This window comes from Mesocricetus auratus, unplaced genomic scaffold (genome assembly GCF_017639785.1).
Source record: "Mesocricetus auratus isolate SY011 unplaced genomic scaffold, BCM_Maur_2.0 Super-Scaffold_4256, whole genome shotgun sequence".
In the NCBI taxonomy this organism is placed as follows: domain Eukaryota; kingdom Metazoa; phylum Chordata; class Mammalia; order Rodentia; family Cricetidae; genus Mesocricetus; species Mesocricetus auratus.
Window position 1 is genome coordinate 115,235,165 of NW_024429182.1, and position 23,739 is coordinate 115,258,903.

General features: G+C 46.5%; 1 protein-coding gene across 3 annotated transcripts in view; it reads left to right on the plus strand.

Moving 5' to 3' along the window:
- The window catches only part of Homer2 (homer scaffold protein 2), a 128,233-nt gene that overhangs the window by 14,675 nt on the left and 89,819 nt on the right, over window positions 1–23,739 (plus strand). The window contains exon 1 of one of the 3 annotated variants that reach the window (XM_040729335.1): window positions 22,751–22,906. The exons of the other annotated variants lie outside the window; for them this stretch is intronic. Coding sequence (XP_040585269.1) covers window positions 22,902–22,906 — 5 coding nt within the window. The 5' untranslated portion in view covers window positions 22,751–22,901. Of the gene's footprint in view, window positions 1–22,750; window positions 22,907–23,739 lie in introns of those variants that run through there. 3 annotated transcript variants of the gene reach the window in all.

The following is a 23,739-nucleotide window of genomic DNA, read 5'->3' on the forward strand; positions in this document are numbered from 1 at the left end:
ACTGTAAAAACTGAGGGATGCACCTTCTTGCATTCATAGCTAGAGACCACTGCACCCTGAGGTAGGGGTAGAGCAGTTCTTGGATAGTATCCTAGTGAGCTTTGACCCTTGGTTATCACAGTCTAGAGTCTAAGAGAAGTCACGATTGAGGAATGCTGTGTCAGTGTATGTGAAGGATTCTCTTGATTATTATTATTTGATTCTTGAGGGCTCAGACAAGTGTGGGTTGCACCATTCTTGGACAAATAGTCTGGGGTGTATAAAAAACCTAACTAAGCATGAGCCAGAGAGCAGCACCCCCCCTCCAAGTTTCTGGTCCAGGTTCCTGCCTTATGTTCCTTTCCTGACTCCCCTCAGTGGTGGGCAATCTGGAAGTGCAAGATGAAATAAATCCCTTCTTCTCTTAAGATGTTTTTGGTTGTTCTGTTTGTTACAGCAACAGAAAAGAAACCCTTTGAGACAGAAAGCAGACCTGTGATTGGCAGGGGTAAGATGCAGGAGGGGGCATTGATGACAAATGAGTATGGGGATCTTTCAGGGGAGTGATGGAAATGTTTTCTAAATCACATCTTATCAGTTCTTAAATTCACTCAGCTCATTAATCCACGTACAGTGAGCGAATTCTCTGACCTGCAAATAGCACCTGGGAGAGAGAGGAAAGGAAGAGAAAGGGCAGGAAAGGAAAAGCATTCTGAACTAAGAGACCATAAGCTTGGCCCTGGAGGTGAAGCCCCAGGATGATGGTCTCCGGACACAGAGGGAAGTCAGGAGTTCATACTGAAAACCAGGATGCAGCCATCCCAGTCAAAGTTCACCCAATTCCAAGTGCATACTTTGGAAAGATGACAGTCATAATATCAACAATGACTGTGGCAGAAAGGTGTAGTTCCCATATCCATTTTCTTCTTCCACAAGAAAGTTTTGAGGCACTGGTCCAGCACTGGGCTGAATTTACAATCAGAGATTGGTAAAGAAACTGTTGTTTCTTGCTTCCAGGAATCCCCTAAAATCGATTTGAATTCTAAAACTATTTCACAGTCAAAATTACACCTACAGAGCAATGAATGGCAGACTGAGGCTAGCTAGCCAATCGGGCTACACATCTGTCCTCCTACATCAGTGCTATGATCACCAGACTTTAAAAATGATGTCAGTTCTGTGTTTTTGTTTTCTCATAGGATAAGGCTGAATGAATGGCAGAAATCAAGCCTATGTTAATCACTGTGTTATATAGCTGCTCATCACTCACTACCCCAAACACAAACAAAATCTATGGTAACGAGAATGGCACCCATCCATGCAATCATAAGTCTTACCATCTTTAATTATATTTCCTCTTTTTGGACGCCACAAATCACATGCCAAAATGAGAAAGGACAAACTAAGAGGCAACAATTGCGCAACCACAACTGTCTGGACTTTTTAAAATCAAGGAAAATGTATAAACAAATCTTCTATGTGCTACAAGGAAATGGAATATGGTAGACACATTTACTTTATTTTCTAAACATTTCTTTCGATGCTGGTTTTAATTTCCTTTTTATTTAAATAAAATATAATTATATCATTTCCTCACCTTCCTCTCTTCCCTCCAACCTCTCCTATGTCTCCCCCCAACTCCCTTTCAAGTTTGTGACATATTATTCTTAATTATTGTTACATATATATACACGAATAAAAATACAAAACTGGGAAAAAAAGTCAGAAAGTGGCATCCTTCTGAATGTACTTCCTGAACAGTCCTTTTCTCTGTGTCTGTCTTTCTCTTTTTCCTGCTTCAGAATTCTTGAGAGAGAAGAGACTGAAGTTATTGTTGTGTGTGAATCAAAACCATCCCAATACCCTGTGGGAGCTTAGGGGTCCAAGGGGGAGATGTGGGTTTTTTTTAATAAGCTCCACCCCTTCCCACAGTGGAACATGACCAAGCACCCAGGTGTGAGCTGAGAATTTCCAGAAACCCAGTGTTGCTCAGCATCAAGAACTGACTTTTGTTAACCAAACTCACGTACTCTTAGTAAACACGAAGTCAGTTTATCAATTTAAAATGAGAGACATACCCTCCTGTTGAGTGACCTCACCAAGGATCCAGGGTTCACCGTTCCTCCCATCTGGGTATCCGGGTGCTAATGGAGCCCATAGATTAGTTTTCCAACAGACTCTGGAAAACAGTTGGGGCTCAGTAAATACTTGCCAAGTGGAATTTAATACTGCCAGGGCCAAGACTTTTTATCTAAATAATTTTTGACTGGGCAGGAGCTGGGAGCATTTTAATCCCCTACTGCCTGCAAGCTGCTTGGCAAGACTGGAGATAAAGACTGTAGTTTGGGTTTCTTTTCTTAACACTGCCTTCTTCTTTAGAAAGGGTATTATTCACTTGGAGAAGTCACCTGGCAAGATGTCACTCTGGTTCATTTATTCTCTTTACTTTTGAAATGAAAGCTATAAAGGGTTGCACCAGGCCTTGCGTAATGATAGCGCACACAACCACAGACTGTCCACTGCCTGTCCCTGAAATAGATTCTCCAGGAGAAAGAACAACGGTGCTGTCATTCACTGAGTTGTATGGGAAACAAGGATCGGAACTGAAGACAAAAAAAGAAGCATGAGTCAGTAGCATCCAATTTAGCCTTGAGGGTAGTATGAGGCATACTATTAGGTCCATTTTTGTGAAAATTGCATTGTTTGTAAAGGAAGTGTGCTGTCTGCTTGTCAGAGCCCTGGTGATGAGGTCCTTGGCTGATAAGGAACCTCTTCTCAGGCTCTAAAACACAGGCCTCTCCTTGCACCCTCTCAAATCATTTGCTGAACTGGATACCCTAAATTTTCCACAAACCTCCAGAGATCTCTGCCCTCCTGTTTTTCAGACAAGAAGAATCCCTGGTCTGAGATTAAGGAGAAATTGCTGGGTTTGCTTGACCTCCGTGATGCTGCTCTTCCAAGGTCGGGGTGCCTGGGATGCTACCTGGGCCTTCTCTCATTCCAAATGTTCACCTAGGAAACCACACCTATTCCTATAGATTCAGCCAATCCCTGCCTTGTAGAGATTGTGGGGGTTCAGCATGTACACCCCACTCAGTCTCTTTCACTCTTTCCAGACACTTTGGGTCCCTCTTCATCAAGCCCCATGTTCCTTTCAATAAACACCTGTGGGTCTTCTTGGGTTTGGAGGACACAGAGATTCTATTGTAGCCAGGTGTGGTAGCTCCTGCCTGGGGCTACCATCTAGGAGGCTGAAGCAGGAAGGTTGCCATGAGTCTGAGGTCAATCTAAACTACATAGTGAGTTCCAGGCTAACCTGGGCTACAGAGTGAGACCCTGTCCCAAAGTGAAACAGAATCCATTAACAACAAAGATTCTATTGTTTCCTTCCTTTAGCTCATTCCTTCCTTTAGTTCATTGGTAGAGCTTTTTGTGTTGACTTTTTGCTGTCCAGTACTTGCTGGAATTCAGAAACCTTAGCTGTTGGCCATGGTTCTTTCTCTTCCTGTACCCTCCCTAGGCTTGGTCATTACTGTGGCTTCAGTCTCATGCAGACAAGCATGTTTGGTCCCAGCCTTACCTGCCCTTAACCCTATGCTCCAGGATGCTTCTTTGTTTCTTCACAACAGGCATTTCCCATAGCTTCAGCATCCCTACTTTGAGGCGGGATGGGGGAGATCCTGTCACACGGTCTAGGAAGGACAAGTTAAGCAGATCTTTAAAATGCTTACAACCACTTATGGACTTTCCCCCTGCTTCTCTATGCACTTTCTCAATTTCTGCAGTAAGAAAGTCTCCTATAATCTGGAAAAAAAGTAAGAGCAGATTTGAGTGATTCAGTCAGTCCCGAGGGAGAACGGAAGTGAAGCAGCAATTCATGGTTTCCCTCGCCAGCAGTGCTTAGCGTTTGTAGACCCAGTGCTAGAGACTGAACCCGGGGTCTTACGTGTGCCAAGCGCGTACTTGACAGCAGAGTTACACCCAGCTCAGGCCCTTTTTTTTTTTTTTTTTTGGTTTTTCGAGACAGGGTTTCTCTGTGGCTTTGGAGGCTGTCCTGGAACTCACTTTGTAGACCAGGCTGGCCTCGAACTCACAGAGATCCGCCTGCCTCTGCCTCCCGAGTGCTGGGATTAAGGGCGTGAGCCACCAATGCCCGTCAAGCCCTTCTTTTTAGATATCACTTGCTTTCCACGTGGCCTGGCTCTGGAGGTGCCAGAGATTATGGTCAACTTTGAAACTAAAGCTTCTCATTTGTTCTTCTCTCAAAGGAAAGTCTTTTCCAGACATATAGTATTCCTTTCTGTAGGCCCGGAGTATGAACTCAGTGTAGAGCACAGGGTGAAATATAACATACCATGCTGTTGTGCGAAGGAAAAGCTCAGAGGCCAGAGAGATGACTCAGTGGTTAAGATCTCCTGCTGCTCTTGCAGGGAATTGGAGTTTTGTTTCCAGCACCCGTAATGACCTTTAAGCCCTGATCTTGGTAATCCAACACCCTCTTCCGGCCTCTGAGGGCACCTGTACCCATGTGATCATAAATAAAATAAAAATACATAAAAAAGAAAAGTAAGTTATTTGTTGTTATTAAACCATCTCCAAGATATAAGTGAAAAATGAACAACTACAGAACAGTGCATAGAATCCTGGCCACTAGACCGCATGCTTCAGAATACAGAATTTGGGTTGACAAGATGGCATAGGACATAAAAGCACTCGCTGCCAAACTTGATGACCTGAATCGATCCCCAGAACTGATTTCCTCATGGTGATCTCCGGCCTCTTCATACATATCATGGCACGTACCCCCCTCACACACAAAATAAATGTACAAATAAATATTTCTTAAATATGTTATATAAGTTTTACAATGATTTTTACATGTGTGACCATAATACAAATGAGTGAAAGACTAAAATGCATGTTATATTTACAGATGTATATTAGATGACCCGTCCACTCAGTGAGCATTCTCTGTTCTTTGAGTTTTTAATGGAAAATTCCATATAGAGCTAGAACAATAAACGGTGCCACATTTATTCAGCATGACCATTAGCCACTCATAGCCCCTCTGACTTCCTTTCTACCCTAATCCACTTCTCTCCCACCCCTGTTGAATGGCCTTGGAACAAACAGTAGTTACTCAGTACTTACTTATGAAAATGGGGTCATTTCACATGTATCTATAATACGTTGTCACTCCTAAAAGTTGAGTTACTCCTTAAAAATCATCAAAGCATGGCATTAAAATTTCCCAGACCACTTCACAGACATCCTTTTTAGACTTACTGCTTTGTCATTTGGAAAGAAGCCAAGCCACTTTCCCCAGAACAAATCACTGAGTTCATTGTTAGCCATTGTGGGAGGTTGAGCAGGTCAAGTCTCTAATCTGGAGATGACAACTTAAGTGTGGGCCAAGCGCTGTAAAGTTTCATTCCTACTCATACTTTTTCCAGAGTGTTTCTGAGGAACTTGTGCCTGCAGTGGCCCTCAGTGCTGCATGATGGTGGATGCCGATCATGAAATGTCAGGGAGACCATTGAGATTCAAGAGGGAAGTTCCAGTTCATTCCTGGGGCTCTACAGGAAGAATTTGTTCCCTGCTGTATATATACCCCCTTCTCTCCTGGAGACTGTAGTGAAATCCACTTTGCACATTGTCCAGAATAGTATCACTGGTTGTCAATGTCCTAAGTCAAGGCGCAATGGGCTTCATTTAGACACCACCGGTGACAAACAATGCTGTCTAAAAGAAATTGTGGAAATCAAGTCTTCCTCTTCCTCCTCCTCTCCTCCTTCTCCCTCCTTCTCTCTCTCTCTCTCTCTCTCTCTCTCTCTCTCTCTCTCTCTCTCTCTCTCTCTCTCTCTCGTATGTGTGTGTGTTTAGAAAGCATTTACTGACGTACGTAAACATCTATTTCTATATCCCTGCCCCCAGTATTGGATATGGAGCCCATAGCTCGGTGCATGCTAGCCAGGAACTCTACTACTGAGCCCCGTAAGTATGCATTTCTATATAACTTGTTCTAAGGTTGACTTGATTCTTGTGTTTTCTTCATTATACTTCAGTGAACTTCTTCATTGTGGGCCTGTGGGCCTGGCCTGCACCAGATTCTGTGTCTCCAGATGCTCTGAATATAATAACCGTCTTCATCGTATTCATCGTATTCTTACTATTCTATTTACTATACTGTGTCTGTTCACTGTGTCGACCAAAGCAACCACTGCCTTACCTACCAGGATATCAAGCTGGGAACCAGGATAGACTGACCTCCCACCGGGAGATGGTGCTGCTATGGCTTCAGGATAATTCAGTGAGTGCCTTCATCTAATCTTCCCCACAGCCTTTAACGGATGGGCATCTTGAGGCACAGGACAGATAGGTAACATGACTGGAGTTAATAAGTAGGAGATTCCCAATAAAGACCCAAACATCTTTCATACTTAGCCATTCCCTTCTACCACTTAACCCCTGAAGTCCATGGGTGAGGAGGATTGTTCCTGCGAGGGACCAGAGGACAAGTGAAGTGACAACTGTTTGTTTCTTCAGGGCCAGTATCCTTTATTTCAGCATTTCCTGAAAGGCTTCATTGGTAAGAAATTAACTTGGTTTAGGAAATGCTGCACATCGTGTTCATTTCGAGGGGTTTCTGAAATCACATTGGCATGTTAAAGGTTTGCTGTAAGCCAAGCAGTGAGGGAGCTTACGTGACACTTCTAGAAGCACCGGACCTTTCCTTAGCACAGGGCAGTCACTGGTTCCCATGCAGACTCCGTACACTGAAGTTTTTGTTAAGACAAAGCCTTCCTCATCTAGAGGAGATAACAGGTTCTGCATAAATGGCATTCATTGATCTGGTTTTCCTTCTGACCACTGCACACCGAGATGGTGGGGTGATCGGGTGGTCGCCTTGTGGTTGTGCTGTGTGTAGGTGTGGGGAACACTGGAGCCATCTGACCAGTGAGCCCCCCCCCGCTACACACCGTGACTTGTATCAGAAGGGAACAAGGTGTAATTTTATTGTCAGTATCCAGCATCTCCTTCTGTAAACACTACACCAGATTCCGTAGGGATAAGCTCCCCAACTTTATTTCCACAAAACAATCCAACTGGATCCAAAGGTAGAATATGATGCCATCGGCTGTCTGTAGTCACTCTCTAATTAATACCTGGCCAAAGAATACATGGTTCTTTGTTCTAAATCAAGACTACGTCTCATTGCCACTCCTCCACTGCAGGGAACCCAGACAGGGATGGGCTGCCAGATCATGGGATCATCCAAGGCCTTGGCAGTAGAGATGGAAGTCAGAGGCGATGGCATTCTGGTGTTAGATGGACGATATGGAAGAAGGAGTACCAGAGGACACACAGACATCTCGGGCCCCGAGGACCTGCAAGGCTTTGTGGCTACAGCACAGTGGTCCAAGCAGCTCCCAGGAACCTGTAGTAGTCTGGCTAGGAGCCTTTACCTTACAGCCTCAGGCAGCTTACTCAGCCCTCCTTACTAGTGGAACACGTCCATTCATTCTTTCCTAAGCTTGCTTTTCCTAAGAGTCACTCCAGGCCACTATGAAACATGCCGTTTCCCATAGTCTACCCCAGTAGCACTGAATGGGCGAGTTTAATAAATGCCCAAATGAGTCAGGTGATGAAGCAAGTTGGGGAAACACTGCTATAGTTGTTCAGTTACTCAGCAGCAAGGGGCTCACCCCATTCCTCCTTCAAATTAATTTTGTAGCCTGACTTAGGATGCCATGAATGTCTAGTGGCAAAGAAGAGATAATAGACCTCATCATCATCTTCTTATGGGGGGGGACTCAAATCCTGTGACCATGGTCTGGCTTAATCTAATTTAGACACAGCTAGAATAAGATCATAAATATTTTCTTCCTTCTCAGTAGACCTGCTTTCTTATTATGTTAGTAGGAAATTTTAGAAGAGGCAACTTGAAGGACTGATCTTAGTACTATTTTAGTATCTTTTATACTAAATTTCTCATCTACTCTGACTAGCCAGGAGTTTCTATTGATTTGTTTATTTTGAGATGGACTTTTGCTGTGTTTCCCAGGCTGCTCTCAAACCTATGGCATCAGCAATCTTTCTGTTTCAGCCTTCAGAGTAGCTGGGATTACTCCATGTCCCATGATGTCAGCTTTAGTCAAGATTATTCATGGGACGTTGCTGTGGTTTAGATAAAGCTAGACTTCCTGGCCCAAAGGTCTCCTGCTAGATGCCTGGGGAGTATGGCATGGTTGAGATGTGGTGGAACCTGTAAGAGAGGGAGCCTAGTAGAAGGTAATTAGGTCGTGGGGCACCACCTCAGCGAGTTACTTCTTCTGAGACACATTGTTATGAATAGAAGTCACAGGACCATCGTGTAATAGTGAAAAATAAGAGGAGGAAGAGAGGGAGGGAAAGAAGGGGAAGCAGGGGAGGCAGGGATGGAGGGAGGGAGGGAAAGAGGGAGGGAGACAAGGGAAGCAGGGGAGGCAGGAGGGAGGTGGGGAGGGAGGCGGGGAGGGAGACAGAACTCCATTCTCTTGGCCTCTTAAGACTTTCAGCTTCTTTTGTACTTCCCAGATCTGTGGTGCAGACAGGTTAGCAGCAGAAGAAGAGTGGTCTGAGCAACTCTAGGGACCCTTGCCGAGGTGTCTGTGCCAGGTTCTTACACCTTTTTGCTTGTTTGCTTTTAGATTTTTGTTTGCTTGTTTTTGAGACTGGGTCTCACTGTGTAGATCAGGCTGGACTTGAATTCAGTCAGTACTCTGACTCTCAAGTACTGGAATTAAAGGCATGAGCCACCATACCCGGCCAACCTTCAATATGATATATATATATATATATATCCCCCAAGTTTTGGGTACTTTGTTATAGCAACAGAAAATGGCCTTTAAGCAATGCTACATTCAGAATAATAAAAATTATATTAATCTGTCCCTACTGTTTTGGCTGGACAGTGATGGCTCATGTTTTAATCCCAGCACTCAAGTAGATCTTTGTGAATTCAAGGCCAACTTGGTCTACAAAGAGAATTCCAGGACAACCAAAGCTACACTGAGAAACCCTGTCTTGAGAAATCAACCCCCCCAAAACAAAACAAATAACAAACACACAAAAAACCCTCAACTTATTTTGATTTGGGAATAATGAAAAAGTCCAAAGATGGACTATTTTGAAGGTTATACAAAACTGAATATACTCAGTGTCAGTGAACTTATTAACTGATAAATATTATACATTTTTGTCCTAATTGAAAAAAAACCAACAACTTGTTCAAACGACAAAGTAATAAACCCATTAATGTGATGACCACGTAATTTAAGGGTACTCTGAGTAAAACAGCCCAGGCACCAGCTTTGTGATGGTCTGAAGGAAGTAAGGAGTCTGAGATGTCAAGTGCAAAGAGAAGAAGGAATCATGTGGAGCAGGACAAAACTGTGTGAAAAAGATGAGTCTGTTCAAGAAGCAGCCCTCATCGGCCTGGGAGTGGAATGGATTTGACAGGTGCATAAGGGACAAGGAACTACAGAGAAAATGATGAAAGGGGAAGTGATGGGGGATATCCTTCTGTATATGTGCTTCTTTTATTGATTGATGAATAAAACACTGTTTGGTCAGTAGAGGCAGGAAGATAGGCGGGACTAGGAGACAAGGAGAATTCTGGGGAAGGTAGGCAGAGAGACCTCCAAGAGATGCCATGTAGTCGAGGAAGGAGTAACAGGTCCCAGCCCTTCTCCAGGAAGATAAGACCATCTGGAAATACTTAGATTAATAGAAATGGGTTAATAATTAAGAGAAAGCTAGCCAGTAAGAAACCCTAGCCATCGGCCAACAGTTTTATGACTAATATAAGTCTCTGTGTATTTATTTGGGGCTAAATCAGCAGCGGGACAAGGCTGGAAGAAACTCCAGCAACAGGGAAGTCTTTGTGGGTGGGGTATGACTGAGGAATCAGCAAGTCTTTTACTTAATGTGGCTAGAGCGATACTGTCTTGATTCAAAGGGTTCTGTAGACTGTTCTGTTATGCCATCCTTGAAGTGACTGGGTGAGGACAGCAACAGACTGGGCTGTAGGAGAGGTGTGTAGCATGGCCATCTTCTTACTATCCTTCTTCCTCAGCCAGCGCTCAGATCATATTTCTCTGCCTTGCACAGGAGGTAGGAAAGACCCACAGGTGGGCCTTAAATCAGAAGCCAAGGATTGGGAGTGGGCAGCATAGGTAAGGGCTTTGTGTCATCACTGAGTGGCAATGTGAAATAGGTGGCTTCCAGAAAGGATGTCACCTACAGTGAGGACCTAGATTTGTTTGGAACGGGTGATTTAGAGTCAGGTTCTCGAAACCACAGCCATCGAGGCTCTCCCAGATGGGACTGGGAAGAGTGTGGGAGTGGGGCTGTGTGCCTGATAAGCTAACCATGCCAGCCAAACCATCTGTGGTCAATCTGGCACTTAGTAGGCGTTCAGTAAATATTTTCTACATTGAAATGGATGGTAAGCCTACATGTGTCTTATTTTGTATTATTTGTTTGTTGTGTACACTCTTACCTTACTGACAAAGGATATTTTCATATTTTAACAGTTGATATTTGATGAAGATAAGTCGGGTGAAGGAGGATTGATCTACATCTAGAGTAGGGTGCCCTCCTGGGTATGAAGATCACACTTTCATCCCCAGACTTCCCTCTCTGGTAACTCCACCCATGTCTTCCCTCTCCCTACTTGTGATCACTTAACACACCCTCCTGCATCCAGGCACTTGCTTGTTGATGGCGCCCACATCTGCTTTCTAAACAACTGCAAATGCTATCTAACTGCCTGCTGGCATGTCCTGCTTCTTTCTCTCAGGGCCGGGTGCATGCTGGAGAAAGTGCCCTATCGTGAAGCGAGGTCCCTAGTCCAAGGATAGCTCCTCTTGCGTGTTCCTTAGATTCCCACATCCCAGCATGTCTAGTGCCTCTTTCCTTCCTGGATTCCTGTGCATGTCCACACACACGTACCCCCAGCACCTGAGGTCAGATGTCCCTGTGCCACACAGGCTCTTCTGTGCAACTCTCATCTTGTTGATTCTGGTTCTGGGGTTCAGCCTCTTGTATTTGTTTTCTCATTGATTTTCTTTTCCAGTTTGTGACCTAATATCTGTTGTTAGTGCTCTGATAAGATACCGACCAAAACCAATTTTCATCTTACAAGTTCCTTCATTAAGGGAAGTCAGAGCAGGACTTCAAAGCTGGGAGCTGGAGGCAGGAACTGACCACAGAGGAACACTGCTTACTGGGTTGTTCTCCATGGCTTGATCTGCTTGCTTTCTTACACAACCCAGGATCACCTGCCTAGGGATGGAACTGCTCACAGTGGACTGGGCCCTCCCACAATCACCATCAATCTAAGAAACTACTACAGAAATGGCCACTGGCCAATCTGATGGAGGCAACTTCTCAGTTAAGGTTCCCTCTTTCCAGGTGACTCTAGTTTGTGTCAATTGACAAAAACTAACCATCAGTTAGCTTACAAGGGCTTCATATAGTAATATACCCTGTTCCTGTTTACTAACCAGCACAGTTAGCATACAAAGCAATGAGTTCATATAGTCTTACACTGTGTTCTATTTGTCCCTCCATCAATCTCCTTCACTATTGATGGTCTTCTACTTCTTCCCAAGGGGTCCCTGCTTCTGTTTTCATGTCACACATGTTACATTATTCTCACATGTTCCCTCTTCTTTCTCCCTTAAGACCTCTTCATATAGCCGGGCGGTGGTGGCTCACGCCTTTAACCCCAGCACTCGGGAGGCAGAGGCAGGCAGATCTCTGTGAGTTCGAGTCCAGGCTGGACCGACAGCCTCCAAAACAATACAGAGAAACCCTGTCTCGTAAAAAAAAAAAAAGACCTCTTCATATCTACATATGTATGTGAGGATATAGGCCACCTATACAGTCTAAATATAAACTGCACACATGAGAAAACATGCAGTTTCTCTCTCAGTCTGATGATCTTCAGTTCTATCCATTTCCCCACAAGTGTCGTGATTTCATTTGTTTTCATGGCTGACTAAAACCATGCATGTATCTCATTTTGTTTATCCATTTATCTATTGATGGACAACAAGGCTAGTTCCATAGCTTAGGTCCAGACTGTTTGAACCTGACCCATCCCAGCTAGTCCTGATTGATGAGCATGTGCCTCTCTGTTCTGCTGCTGCCAAATAGATTTAAAAAATCTACACAGCGTTTGTGTCTCCTGGAGAGAGCAAACTGAATTTAGAATTCATTTTTTTTCTGCCCTGTGTCCACAGGAAGTATTGCATTTGTTTGGCTTCACAGAGTCCTTGGATTTTTTTGCTGTTGTTTCGTCTGCAGAGCCTCTCAGGATAGCCCAGACAATGAGCTAGGGTGTGTTCCTTTTCATTACCATCAATTTCCAACAGCCTGGAGCTCTGGGGCTACCGTCTGCTTCTTTTTGAACATCAGTAGGCTTAGAGAAGACTACACTTGGAAATAAGCTGGGACGTTTAAAGGATAACCAATGTTTGGACACCTCATGGACAAATTATGCTCCCTGGATGTGGGGCCCAGGTGTGAATAGTTTGTCCCCAGGAGATTTTAATGTTTAGTCAGGGTTGAGAATAACCTGTTTGAAGCATCCATTTCTACTCCATCCACCTGAGAGCCTCAGCTCTATGTCCACTCTCCAGATCGTCCTTTATCTTTTAACAGGGATTCGTCTGTCTACTCTGTAGCTAGGACTGGGAAACAAATGTAATTAGACACTTAAGTGGGCATTGGGTACGTATTTTGCCACCACCCCAAATCTATTCTTCTCGATTTCCTTCTAGCTTTCTGCTGAGGTCTCCGTCTCAGACAATGGCTGTCTTGAGAAGCTGCCTCCACATCTCCCCCCAGCGTGCATGTTAAACAATCCATCTCCCCTGACCGTAGGGATGGGCTCAGGGATGGGCCTGTCAATCACAGTGAGACCAGACCCAATTCCAACATTTTGGTTTGGCCTGCATTTCGTGCTAGACCCGAACATGGGACTGGGACTCAACAGAGAAGCTGGTCTGAGCGTGCGGCCCAAAAAGAGAAAAGCAAGCAAACCTAGTCCAGGGGGGGCCCTGCCCCTGAAGACCACAGTCTATTGGAGGAGATACAGACAAACCTAGTCCAGGGGGGGCCCTGCTCCTGAAGACCATAGTCTATTGGAGGAGATACAGACAGTGAAGGAGCAGGACAGGTGACAGTCTGCAGGACAGCTCAGGTATCTGGCAGCACGATCTGGATGCCCCTGTGCCCCTGTAGACACTTTCAGCTGACTGGCCAGCTATGGCCATTTCTATTTTTACCTCAGAGAGTTGGATTCTGTTGGGACTCAGCCAATGAGGTCTAGCCTCTCAAGGTTATGGGATTGTTAGAGGACCAGCCCCTCCCCAGGCAGCAGCAACTTCCCAACCTTCTTACTCCATTCACACCTGAACTTCACGCTGGTGCACACCCCTTCTCTTCTTGCCTCGTCTTGACTAAAGCCTGTGTCTTGTAGGTCTTTGTAACAAATTTCTCTTGCCTCTAGTCTTTGCCCTTCTAGATCATTCTCTCCACTGATGCCAAGAGGATCCAAGACACACATCTGGGTATGCTGTCTCCCTACATCGGGACTTACACTAGGTATCCCCTGCAGCATACAGGATCAAGTTCAAACTTCTCATGCAACTCTCTGGCCACTTCCCACCAACCATCACTGAGCCAGCCACATGGGCATGTCTGTCACCAGTGGATATTTGTGCCATTCCCAGTAATGCCCTTGTATCTGTATGTTGGCTTTCCTTCCCAAATGTCCTTTAAGGCCATATATGTCTCTTCTGTAGCCTCATTCGGGCGGAGGAGTATCTCATTAAGTTTATTAGTTCTCTTTTGCTGGCTAAGTTGTCTGAGGTCACAGGCCTGCTAGAATAGATGCTCAGTAAAGGTTCATGCAGCAAGTGGATAAACCCTATCAACAGCCTTGGGGACATCTGGGGTGGATAGATTTGGGAAAGATACAGGCCAACAAGAACACTGCAGACTATGTATAGCTCATTTTTCTAAGGAAAAGTACTTAGCTCGTTTGGAAACTGAAAGGTTGGAGGTTGGTGGTTCAATTTTATCAACTATCTTAAAAGAGACAGGTTATACACTCCTCTCTGACCACCACATAGGTGAGCAAAAATATGCGACAGGGAGTGCATGAGCTGCTTCCATTGAGGGAACAGCCTCCAGGATCCTCTAACGGACTTTACCCAAAGTTATTTTCTGAGACAGGGTCTCATCTAGCTCAGCAGGCCTCAAAATTGCCATGTCATTTGGGATGACCTTCAATTCCTGATGGCCCTGCCTCTACTTCCCAGATGTGGAGATCACACACAAGGACCACCACACCCAGCTTCCAGTTAAAACGTTGATTATTATGACCGTATCAATTCAGTCTCACTAAGATAGCAGAAATCTCCCACTGCCAGCACAGTCAGTGCACTAACAATGACTATGCAGAATGGATGATGTAGTGGCTAGGTTGGGTCCTGTTCTGGAGTCTCTATAACTGGTTTCTGCACTTGCATTCTTTCTTTTTCAAGTCCAGCTTCAGCTGAGATCCCTTTTTTAGTATATTTTATTTATTCTTTGAGAGTTTCATACATATACACAATGTGTTTTGGTTATATCCATCTCCCCTCTCTCCGATTCCTCAGTCTCCCTCCCAACTTCCTGTCCTTCTTCTTCTTCTTCTTTTTTTTTTTTTTTTTTTGGTTTTACAAGACAAGGTTTCTCTGTATTGTTTTGGAGGCTGTCGGTCCAGCCTGGCCTCGAACTAACAGAGATCCACCTGCCTCTGCCTCCCGAGTACTGGGATTAAAGGCATGCACCACCACCGCCCAGCCCTTCTTTTTTTTTTATAAAGTCACGGAGTCCAACTACTTGGACGCAGTATCCACAAGGGTAAAGGGTGTCCATCTGGGTGGTGTCCATCCACCAGACTCAAGTGGCTGGAGCACGGACAACCAACCTCAGAATAAATGGGACACTTCCTCCCCCAAAAGCTTGTGCCTTCCTTGTCCCTTCTCCCAGAAGACAGAGCGACCTTTCACAAATGGAAACGGATCATGGCGTTTTCAGTCATCAGCGGTTTCTCACTGTGTTCGGGTGAATTGCTGATTCTCAGTCTCGTCTCGGATCCTGTGCACCTCTCTCACCGTCTTGTGCTTCGATAGACTTCCCTCATTCTAACCACACTGGCTCACTGCCTCCCAGTCTTGTTTTGTTTTTCCTCATGCCATATTCTCTGCCACTCCGGAGCCTTTCAGTTTTCTCTGCTTGGAACCTCTTCTGCCATACCCTCCTAGACTAATGCATCTTAGTCTCAAACTTCCTAAACAGCCCTTTGGAGAGGCCACTCCACAGCTTGGAATCAGGTACACAGTAGGTGATCAATATTTGTTGAAGGAATAAATCATTGTTTTTCTATCTTCACAATTATGGCCCAATAGCTTCATAACAACTGTTACCCATTAATTCTTGACTTTAATAAGGTATTTGTTTCATATGCAGTTGAGAAAATTGGACTGCCTCACAGTTAGAAACGATGTCCAGTCTCTGTCATTAAAAGCAGAAACCCAGCTCACTAACAACATGCCTCTGTACACTCCAGCCTAATTTTTCTGTTTAAAGAAAAAAATATACATAGAGAGATTACAGGTTTCAGAACGGTTTAGTCGGCTGTGAGCAGGACTGCTTCTAGAGACAGCCCAGAATGAAGTGGCAAAATGCTCCGCAGGACAGGGGAGAATCATCTTGTGTAACTTGTTTGCCTTTGGTGTAGATAAAACTGGAGACAGTGGAGGTACCCAGCTGGAGTATAAATATGTTTCTTACTTGGCTCCAGTTTAAGAAATCGAAGTTTGGCCGGGAGGTGATGGCACACGTCTTTAAGCCCAGCACTTTGGGAGGCAGAGGCAGGCAGATCTCTGTGAGTTCGAGGCCAGCCTGGTCTACAGAACAAGTGCCAGGACAGGCTCTAAAGCTACACAGAGAAACCCTGTCTTGAAAAAAAAAGGAAGTTTTTTTGATTTCAGAGCCTTGATGTAGGAGTCATGCAAACACCATTAAATCCTCAGGTCTTGCTTTGCTAACACAGAGCCTGAACATTGATGCTCTCCTTTCTGGTGCTGCAGCTGGCTAACATCTGTAGAACTGAGGGTGTGGGATGACCTCAAGAGTTTGGCTTCTCTTTTTACAGTTATTGATGGTAGTGTGTGTGTGGGGGGGGTGTCAGAGGATAATTTACCAGAGTCAGTTCTCTTCTTGCACCATGTCCAGCGGATTGAACTCTTGTTCTCAGGAGTGGCAGAAAGTGCCCTCACCTACTGAGCTAGCTCATCAGTCTTTTTTTTTTTAAATAAATGTTCTACTTAGATCATTTTAGATTTTGGGGAAAGTTAATAGTATAAAAAGCCAGATGTGGTGGCTCAGACCTTTAATTTCAGTGCTTGCAAAGCAGTGGCAGGTAGAGCTCTGTGAGTTAGCAGCCAGCCTGGTCTATACATCAAGTTCCTGTTCTGCCAGGGCTGCATAATGAGAACCTGTCTAAAAAACAAACAAGAAATGGTGCAGAGCTTTCCCATGGTCCCTTCTGCCAGCCACCCCATTTGTTTTTTTGTTTTTTTTTTAAAGGCAAGGTCTTTCTTGGTTGTCCTGGAACTCACTATTTGGACCAGGCTGCCCTTGAACTCAGAGATCTTGCCTCTGCCCCCTGAGTGATGGGATTAAAGGGGTAAGGTACTATGACTGGCCTAGCTTCTCTTTGAACATCTTGTATTACCATGGAATATTTGTTATGACTAAGGGACCAACGTGGGTACATTATTACCAAACTCTAGACTTTGTAGGACTTAATTTTTTTAATCTTTAAATTTTTAATGTCTTTTTTGTGGGATAGGAGAATGGGGTTTGCATGGCATGGTGTACATGGAGGTCAGAGCACATTTGCAGAATGGGTTCTCTCCTGTTTATATGTTTCTGGGAGATTGGATGCTAGTTGCCAGGCCTGTTTGGCAAGCACTTTTTTTTCAATGAGTCATCTGGCCAGCCCAAGATCTAATCAGTTTTTCTCCTGTTTCAGGATCTAATCTAGGCACCACATTGGTAGTTGCTATGTTCCTTAGTCTCCTCTGATCTCGAAAGTTCTCCTATCTTTCCTTGTGTGTGATGACTGTGACAGGTTTGAAGACCAGTCAGTTGTCTTGAGGAGGGTTTCTCACATTCACTTTGCCTGTAGTATTTCTCACTAGTAGACTGGAATTATGGGTTCTGAGGGATATCACCTAAATGAAGGCCTTCTTTTCATACCCTCTCAGAGAAAGTATATAATGTCCATGAGACATCATTGCAATACTAACCTTAGTCAGTCTTGTGGTTAAGACAGCAGCTGTGAGGGCATTCACTATAAGGGAATGCTCCATTTCCTATAGTCTATTCTTTGGAGTCACCTTACTAAGTCCTGCCTATGCTTAAGTGGATCAGGGATGAGGTGATGGTAGTTTAAACCATACTACATATACTTGTTTTATACATCTCACTAGTAACTTTCTATATATCCTTTGGAGGGAGGAGTCAAAGACCCACTATTTATTTAGCCCTGATTGGCCTAGATCTTCCTGCCTCTGCCTCTGGGCTCCTGGGATTGCAAGCACAAGCCATCATGCTTAGCTATGTATCTGTATTTGCTGCTATAATTGTACACGAGTCTAACTGTCTCTTAAATCGTCACTCTGGCCATTGGGAACTCCTTCAGTGGGCCCCTATGTCCTTTGACCTGCTGTAGGTTTGTTTCTGTCTGTTTAGAGAGAGCATCTCACAGCACAGTCCAGGCTGCCCTTGGACTTGCAGTGGTCCCCCTGCCTGCTGGGATTACAGATGTGAGCGCTCAGCTATCGTTGTAGTCTGGGGCATGTTCTAATTTTTTGGAATGGCAAAATGCCTTGGGTGAGGCCTGCAAGATGGCTCTGTCGGTAAAGTTCAGTATTCACAGTGGAAGGGGGAGGAGTCCTAGAGTTGTCCCCCGATCTCCCATGTGCACCATACCATGTATTCCTACACTCACACAGTCATGCACACACAATGAATAGTAGTAACAACAATAACTATAAAAACGTCTCAGGGTTCAACTTGTCACTTTCCTGCTGCTAGTATTCAGGCATCTGTACTGGCCTGCCCTTGGGGTTCTGACAGGATACATCCTCAGCTGCAGCCACTAAGAAACCACCTGCGCACATTCACCGTGTTCCCTTTTAAAAGGGCCCTGCCCACCTCCCATCTCTCTTTCTGTCTGTTCCTTTCTCTCGGCTTCTCTGCCTGTCCGCCCCCCATCTTTTCTCTTCTGCTGCTCCTGTTCCCAGAGACCCGTCTCCCTCCTCTCCTCCCCCTTTTTTCTTTCCCCTAATAATAAAAAAACCCTTCACCCCTCCATGTGAGCTTTTTAATACAACACCTGCCTTACTTCATCTGCTTCTCCAAGAGCTAGCTAGCTCTTGAGAGCAAGAAGCTAGAGAGCTGTGGAGCACTGGCTTGTTAGGTCGGGAGTCTGCACAGTGCTTCTTTGCCTGGGGGTTTGGATTAGTGGGCACAGGGAACTGCTGTTTCCTTTCGTTGTGGCAGTAGTGGTGGAGCTTTAAGGGTGGTGGGCAAGCACTCTACCATGGAGTTACAGCCCATCCCTTCACTTCCTTATTGTCACCAATTTGGCTATAGATTGCTGATGAGCTACCCAAGGTTATGTGATGTGGTCCAGTTAGAATCCAGACTCCTCAGCCCAACATCTGTGCCTATTGGTTCTTTCTGGAAGCCTCTGGTGCTTGCACAGACTGAAAAGCAAGTCCTTGAGCTTGTGGTAGTCAAAGCCTGGCCTCCAGCTTTCTAAAGCACTGCTTGCCCTGCTTATTTCCAAATATGGCTGTATCCTTACTCTTGTTTTTATTTTCCCAACTCCCCTGCTTCTCACTTGGCATCTCCCCTATCTTCTCTCAGGCTTGCCCACTAGGTGTCCTGCTTCCTTAGGGGTCCTCCATGTAAACATCCCCTCTGCCCGTCCCGCATGCTGAGACAGTATCTTTTCCTTGTGGTGATATTTTGTTTATGATCTAACAAATAAAGCTTGCCTGAGGATCAGCTAGCCACACCAGTTTGCCATAGAAGCCAGACAGGGTGGCACACACCTTTAATCCCAGCATTCAGGAAACAGATAGACAGGTCTCTGTTAGTTCAAGGCCACCCTGAGCTACACGCAATTGATCCAGTTTAAAAGAGAAACAGAGCTCACACAAAGGTGATCCCAGCACTTGGGATCACACACTTTTAATTTCAGTACTAGGAAGGTGGAGACCAGAGTGATATGGCTGGGCAGAGAGAGGAATATAAGACGGGAGGAGACAGGAGCTCAGAGCAGTCTGAGCAGCACTCAATCTGAAGCAGTTTTAGGAAGGGATCACCCTTTTGGCTTGAGATAGAAGTAAGGGCTAGTGGCTGGCTGCTTTGCATTTCTGATCTTTCAGCTTTCCCCACTATTATCTGACTTCAGGTTTTTATTATTAAGAACAATTAGAACTCATGCTACACTTTCCTTCTCCAGGGCTAACTAGACCTAGATCCCATCCTCCCCTGCTTCTCCAAGGCCATGTGTCTTTCTCACATCTTCATCTCTGTTCCCGGCACTGACTCCTATTGTACCCAGTTTATTGGCCGACACAGGCTCTCTTGGCCTGGTCTCAACCAGCACAGAATCTCTGTCTTCATTTGGCCTTGTGAAATAGTAGATGTCACCCATCCTCTCCATTGTCAGCAGGGGCCACTGAGATCACAGGGAATAGAGATGTTCCACCGTGAAGTTTGCCTGTACTGGCTTCCATGGAGGGCCTCTAATAGGGAAACGAAATGCCCATCTCTTGGGAAGAGTCAAAGATGATGAAAGAGTGTCAGTAAAGACTACTCCAGAGGATGGGACAGTGCAGAGCCATCAGAGGGAAATCCAGAGAAGCCACCGGCCTTGGTTGAAGCAGAGGCCACTTTCCCATGCCTCACTTCCTGGCATAGCTTGGAGAAGGGGAAGGAGAGAAAGCCCATCCCTTCCCAGACCTTGAGTCTGATCCTCTCTTCTCTCTTCTCCCCCAGAGCCTTCCACCCAGAAGACAGCCAGTTTAATCACAGAGCACTTGACCTCCAAGATGGTTCTGCCTCCCTCTGACTGTGAAGCAGTCAGTGTGATTCACCACCCCACCTGCTCAGCCTCATTGCATCTTGCCAAGCTGATGTGGGTGTGCCCTCTCCATCAGTGGAGCAGAGGGGAACTCCCAGCCAGAGCACTACTTGGCTCCTTCACTCAGCGATTCTTGTCTTCCATACCCCTAATACACAGGAACTGGCTTCTGCTTGTTATTCTCCAACTGCTGGCCTCTTTTTCGGACCCTACTAATGACACTGGCATAGGTCTGGTCTTTGGAATTTAGCCTGTGTTAGACGGGCTTTCTCTAGGACTGAGTGGTCATTGGCCTTGGCTCTCAAAAGGCTCACCTGTGTGCATAGACCCTGGCCAATTTTGTGTAGAGGGGGCTTGGTCTATTTGCTTATGCATTCAACAAATATTTGAGGAAGACTTTGAATGCCCATTGTAGGGGGTGGGGCTACAATGATGAGCAAAGAGCCATGCTTCTAAGAGTTTGCAGGTGTGTTTGGAATATTAAACCAATAATTTTTACATTGGATACTACTAACAAGGAAGAAAAGGAAGAAAAATGCACATGTGCAATGCCATCCATAGCCTCAGGTAAAGCCTCCAAAGGAAGTGACAGTTTAACTGAGATCTGAAGTACAAGTAGTGCCAGGGCCCATAAAAATGGCTCTTCATCTTGACTTAAAGTCAGAGAGTTCAAACCCACTATTGCTCTTTCAAGGTTAAACAACAGAATGTTTGGCTTAAGGTATGGCTAATGGATGTCTTGCCTTGACAACAGAGTATTTGGCCTAAGGAGTAACAAATGGGTGCCTTACCTTAACAACGGGATATTTGGCTTAAGGTGTGGTTATTTGATGTTTTGGGTATTGAGAAGGAAATATGCTTGCTTGCTTTTTGTATCTTGGTAAGGAGGTCTTTTACCCTCTCCTTTTTGATTGGGGTATAAAAGAACTTTGAGAGGCAGAGGCAGGAGGATCTCTGTGAGTTCGAGGCCAGCCTGGTCTACAAGAGCTAGTTCCAGGACAGCCTCCAAAGCTACAGAGAAACCCTGTCTCGAAAAACCAAAAAAAACTTTGAATAATAAACTTGGGGATGGTCCTGGTATTCACCAGATTCCCTTCCAACTCTCTCTTGCCTCTATTCCTCTCCTCACTCCACACTCCTCCGTCTAAGTACTGACTGGACAATCCCGGCTGGACCAGACAGATGGCCACGCAATGTGGATCACTGACAAAGTAGGAAGTAAGGGGAGCAAATCTTCCCAGACAGAGAGAATAGCACACGAGAAGGCTGAGAGAATGGCCATCTGGCTGGAGTGCAGAGAGCAAGGGCAAAATGAGAGGAGAAAAGGCTGGAGCGCTCGCTCGCTCGTGGACCGGGCAGGCTCGCCCCAAGGACAGGGGAGGGAAGCCACTGACGAAATTGTGTTTGAGAAATTTCTTTCCGCAGTTTAGACAGGAGGCTGGTGCTTCAATGGGGTGAAGAAGTTAGGAGGCAACAGTTGCCCAAAGGGAAATAAAGACAGGGCCGGGGTGGTGGCCCTGCTACAGTTGTTTGTCCTTGCTTTCTCCGCATCGGTGTCCAGAGATGCCAGTCTTATGTGGGCAATGTGTGCTCAGCAGCAAACAATCCCATAGAAAGCCCAGTGTGTGTGTATGTGTATGTGTGTGTGTGTGTGTGTGTGTGTGTGTGCGCGCGCGTGCGTGTGTGTGTGTGTGTGTGTGTGTGTGTGTGTGTGATGGTTAGGTTGGCATCACTGCTGGCCTTTAGTAGGGAATCAGGACCTGGTGTGTGGAAGGGGACCGAAGAGACTGCCTTTAGCCAAGGTTAAGGAAGCCTCTTAAATTTTGCCAACCTGCTATGCTTGAAGGTGTGCGATTCTATCTTTATCCAACAAAGAGTCAGGGCACCAGATTTGGACTATAGGAGCCTCCCTGCTATGTTAACCTCCAGGATTTTAAAGCGGTTGCTACTCTAAGGCCACCCAGCCAGACAGTGGGCAGGAAGACCAAGGGGGGGCTTTAAGGGGGGATGGGAAGCAATTTCGTGGTCCTACCATCTGAAGCTCTAGGAACCTGAGCTCTAATCTGAGTATGTGACCTTGGTCCTATTATTTCTCCTCCCTGAGTGGCTTGAGTTCTCTCATCTGCAAACTAAAGGTGGCCAAAAAGTCCCTGTCAGCTGCGACTTCTAGTCCAGCAGGCGGGACATCCCGCCCGAGGCGCAGTGCCAAGCCTGGCAGGGTGCGCGGGTGCTGGGTCGACCCAGGAGAGGAGGGGGCTGCGGGAAGAAGCGGCGACTGCGCGGCGGCGCGCGCACGGTGGTGGGGGGGTGGGGGGCGCTGCACACGCTGCCGCGCCCCCCGGCTCCAGGCGGGTGGCGACGGCAGCCCGGGGGCCACGAGGTTACGTAAGGAGCGGGCGGGAGGCACCGGCGGCTCCGCCCGATCGCGGCCGCCCAGCCCCCGGCCGCCCAGCCCCCGCCCTCCCGCCCGCCTGCGCCTGGCAGCGGCCCCGACACCGGCAGAGGAGCCGCGCAGCCGGCGGAATGGAGCGGCGCCGGGGCTGAGCCGGGCGCACTCGGGCCGCCGCATGTGCCGCGCGGGGAGCAGCTGCCGAGCGGGCGGAGAGCGAAAGCCAGGGGCCCCGTCGGAGCGGCCACAGGAGCAGCGCCGGAGATGGGGTGAGTGAGCTCGCGGGGTGTCCGCGAGGGGCTACGGGCCGCCGGTGGCATGCTGCGGCGGGAGCTCGCGAACCCCCGGCCTGGGCGCGGACTTTGCGCCGGGAACCCACGGCCCTTTCACTCTCGGTCAGCCGAGCGCGCAGGAACACCTGGCGGGGACCCGCACCCGGGCTGGGCTGGGCACTTCAGCCATTCCGAGGTCTCCTTGCCCCTGGTGCGATCAACTCTAGGGCCTGGGTCTCTGAGTGTGAAAAGCAGTTTGCCGATCTTCACGGCTGCATTTATTGCCAGCGACATGGAAATCGAAGTTTTCCTGGAAAGGAAACACACCCAATAAAAACCCTTCGGCGTAGGAATAGTGGACTTGCAGGCAGCATTGAGATGGCCGAAGATGATGGGAATCTGTTAAGGAACCTAGGTGAGGCTCCAGATGCTTGGGAGGGAAGTTGGTGTACTGAGTTGAAGGGACTAATGTTTCTGAGTATATAAAGTAATTTAGAAAGCAGGATTGATGTCTCTTCGGCGGCTCTCCTAGCAGTAGGCGCTGTGAGTCAGGAGCCACTGTGCTAATAACAAGGTAACTCCTTACATCTGCTCACCGATGTGAGCGCACGCTCATGGTGTTTCTCTGTGCAGGGAAAGATTACTGTGCATGCTCTCCACCTGAGGAAGCTGAGGCCAGAGTAGTTCTGCGACTTCCTCCAGCTTGCACAGGGGAGAACCTAGTGCGTGATTGCTCACCCGCAGAGGCAAGGCTACTGCCAGACAGGGGCCATGAGGATGATTGAGTGAGCCAGAGGTCTTGAATCTCTGTTCCCCACTGCTGAGCCCGA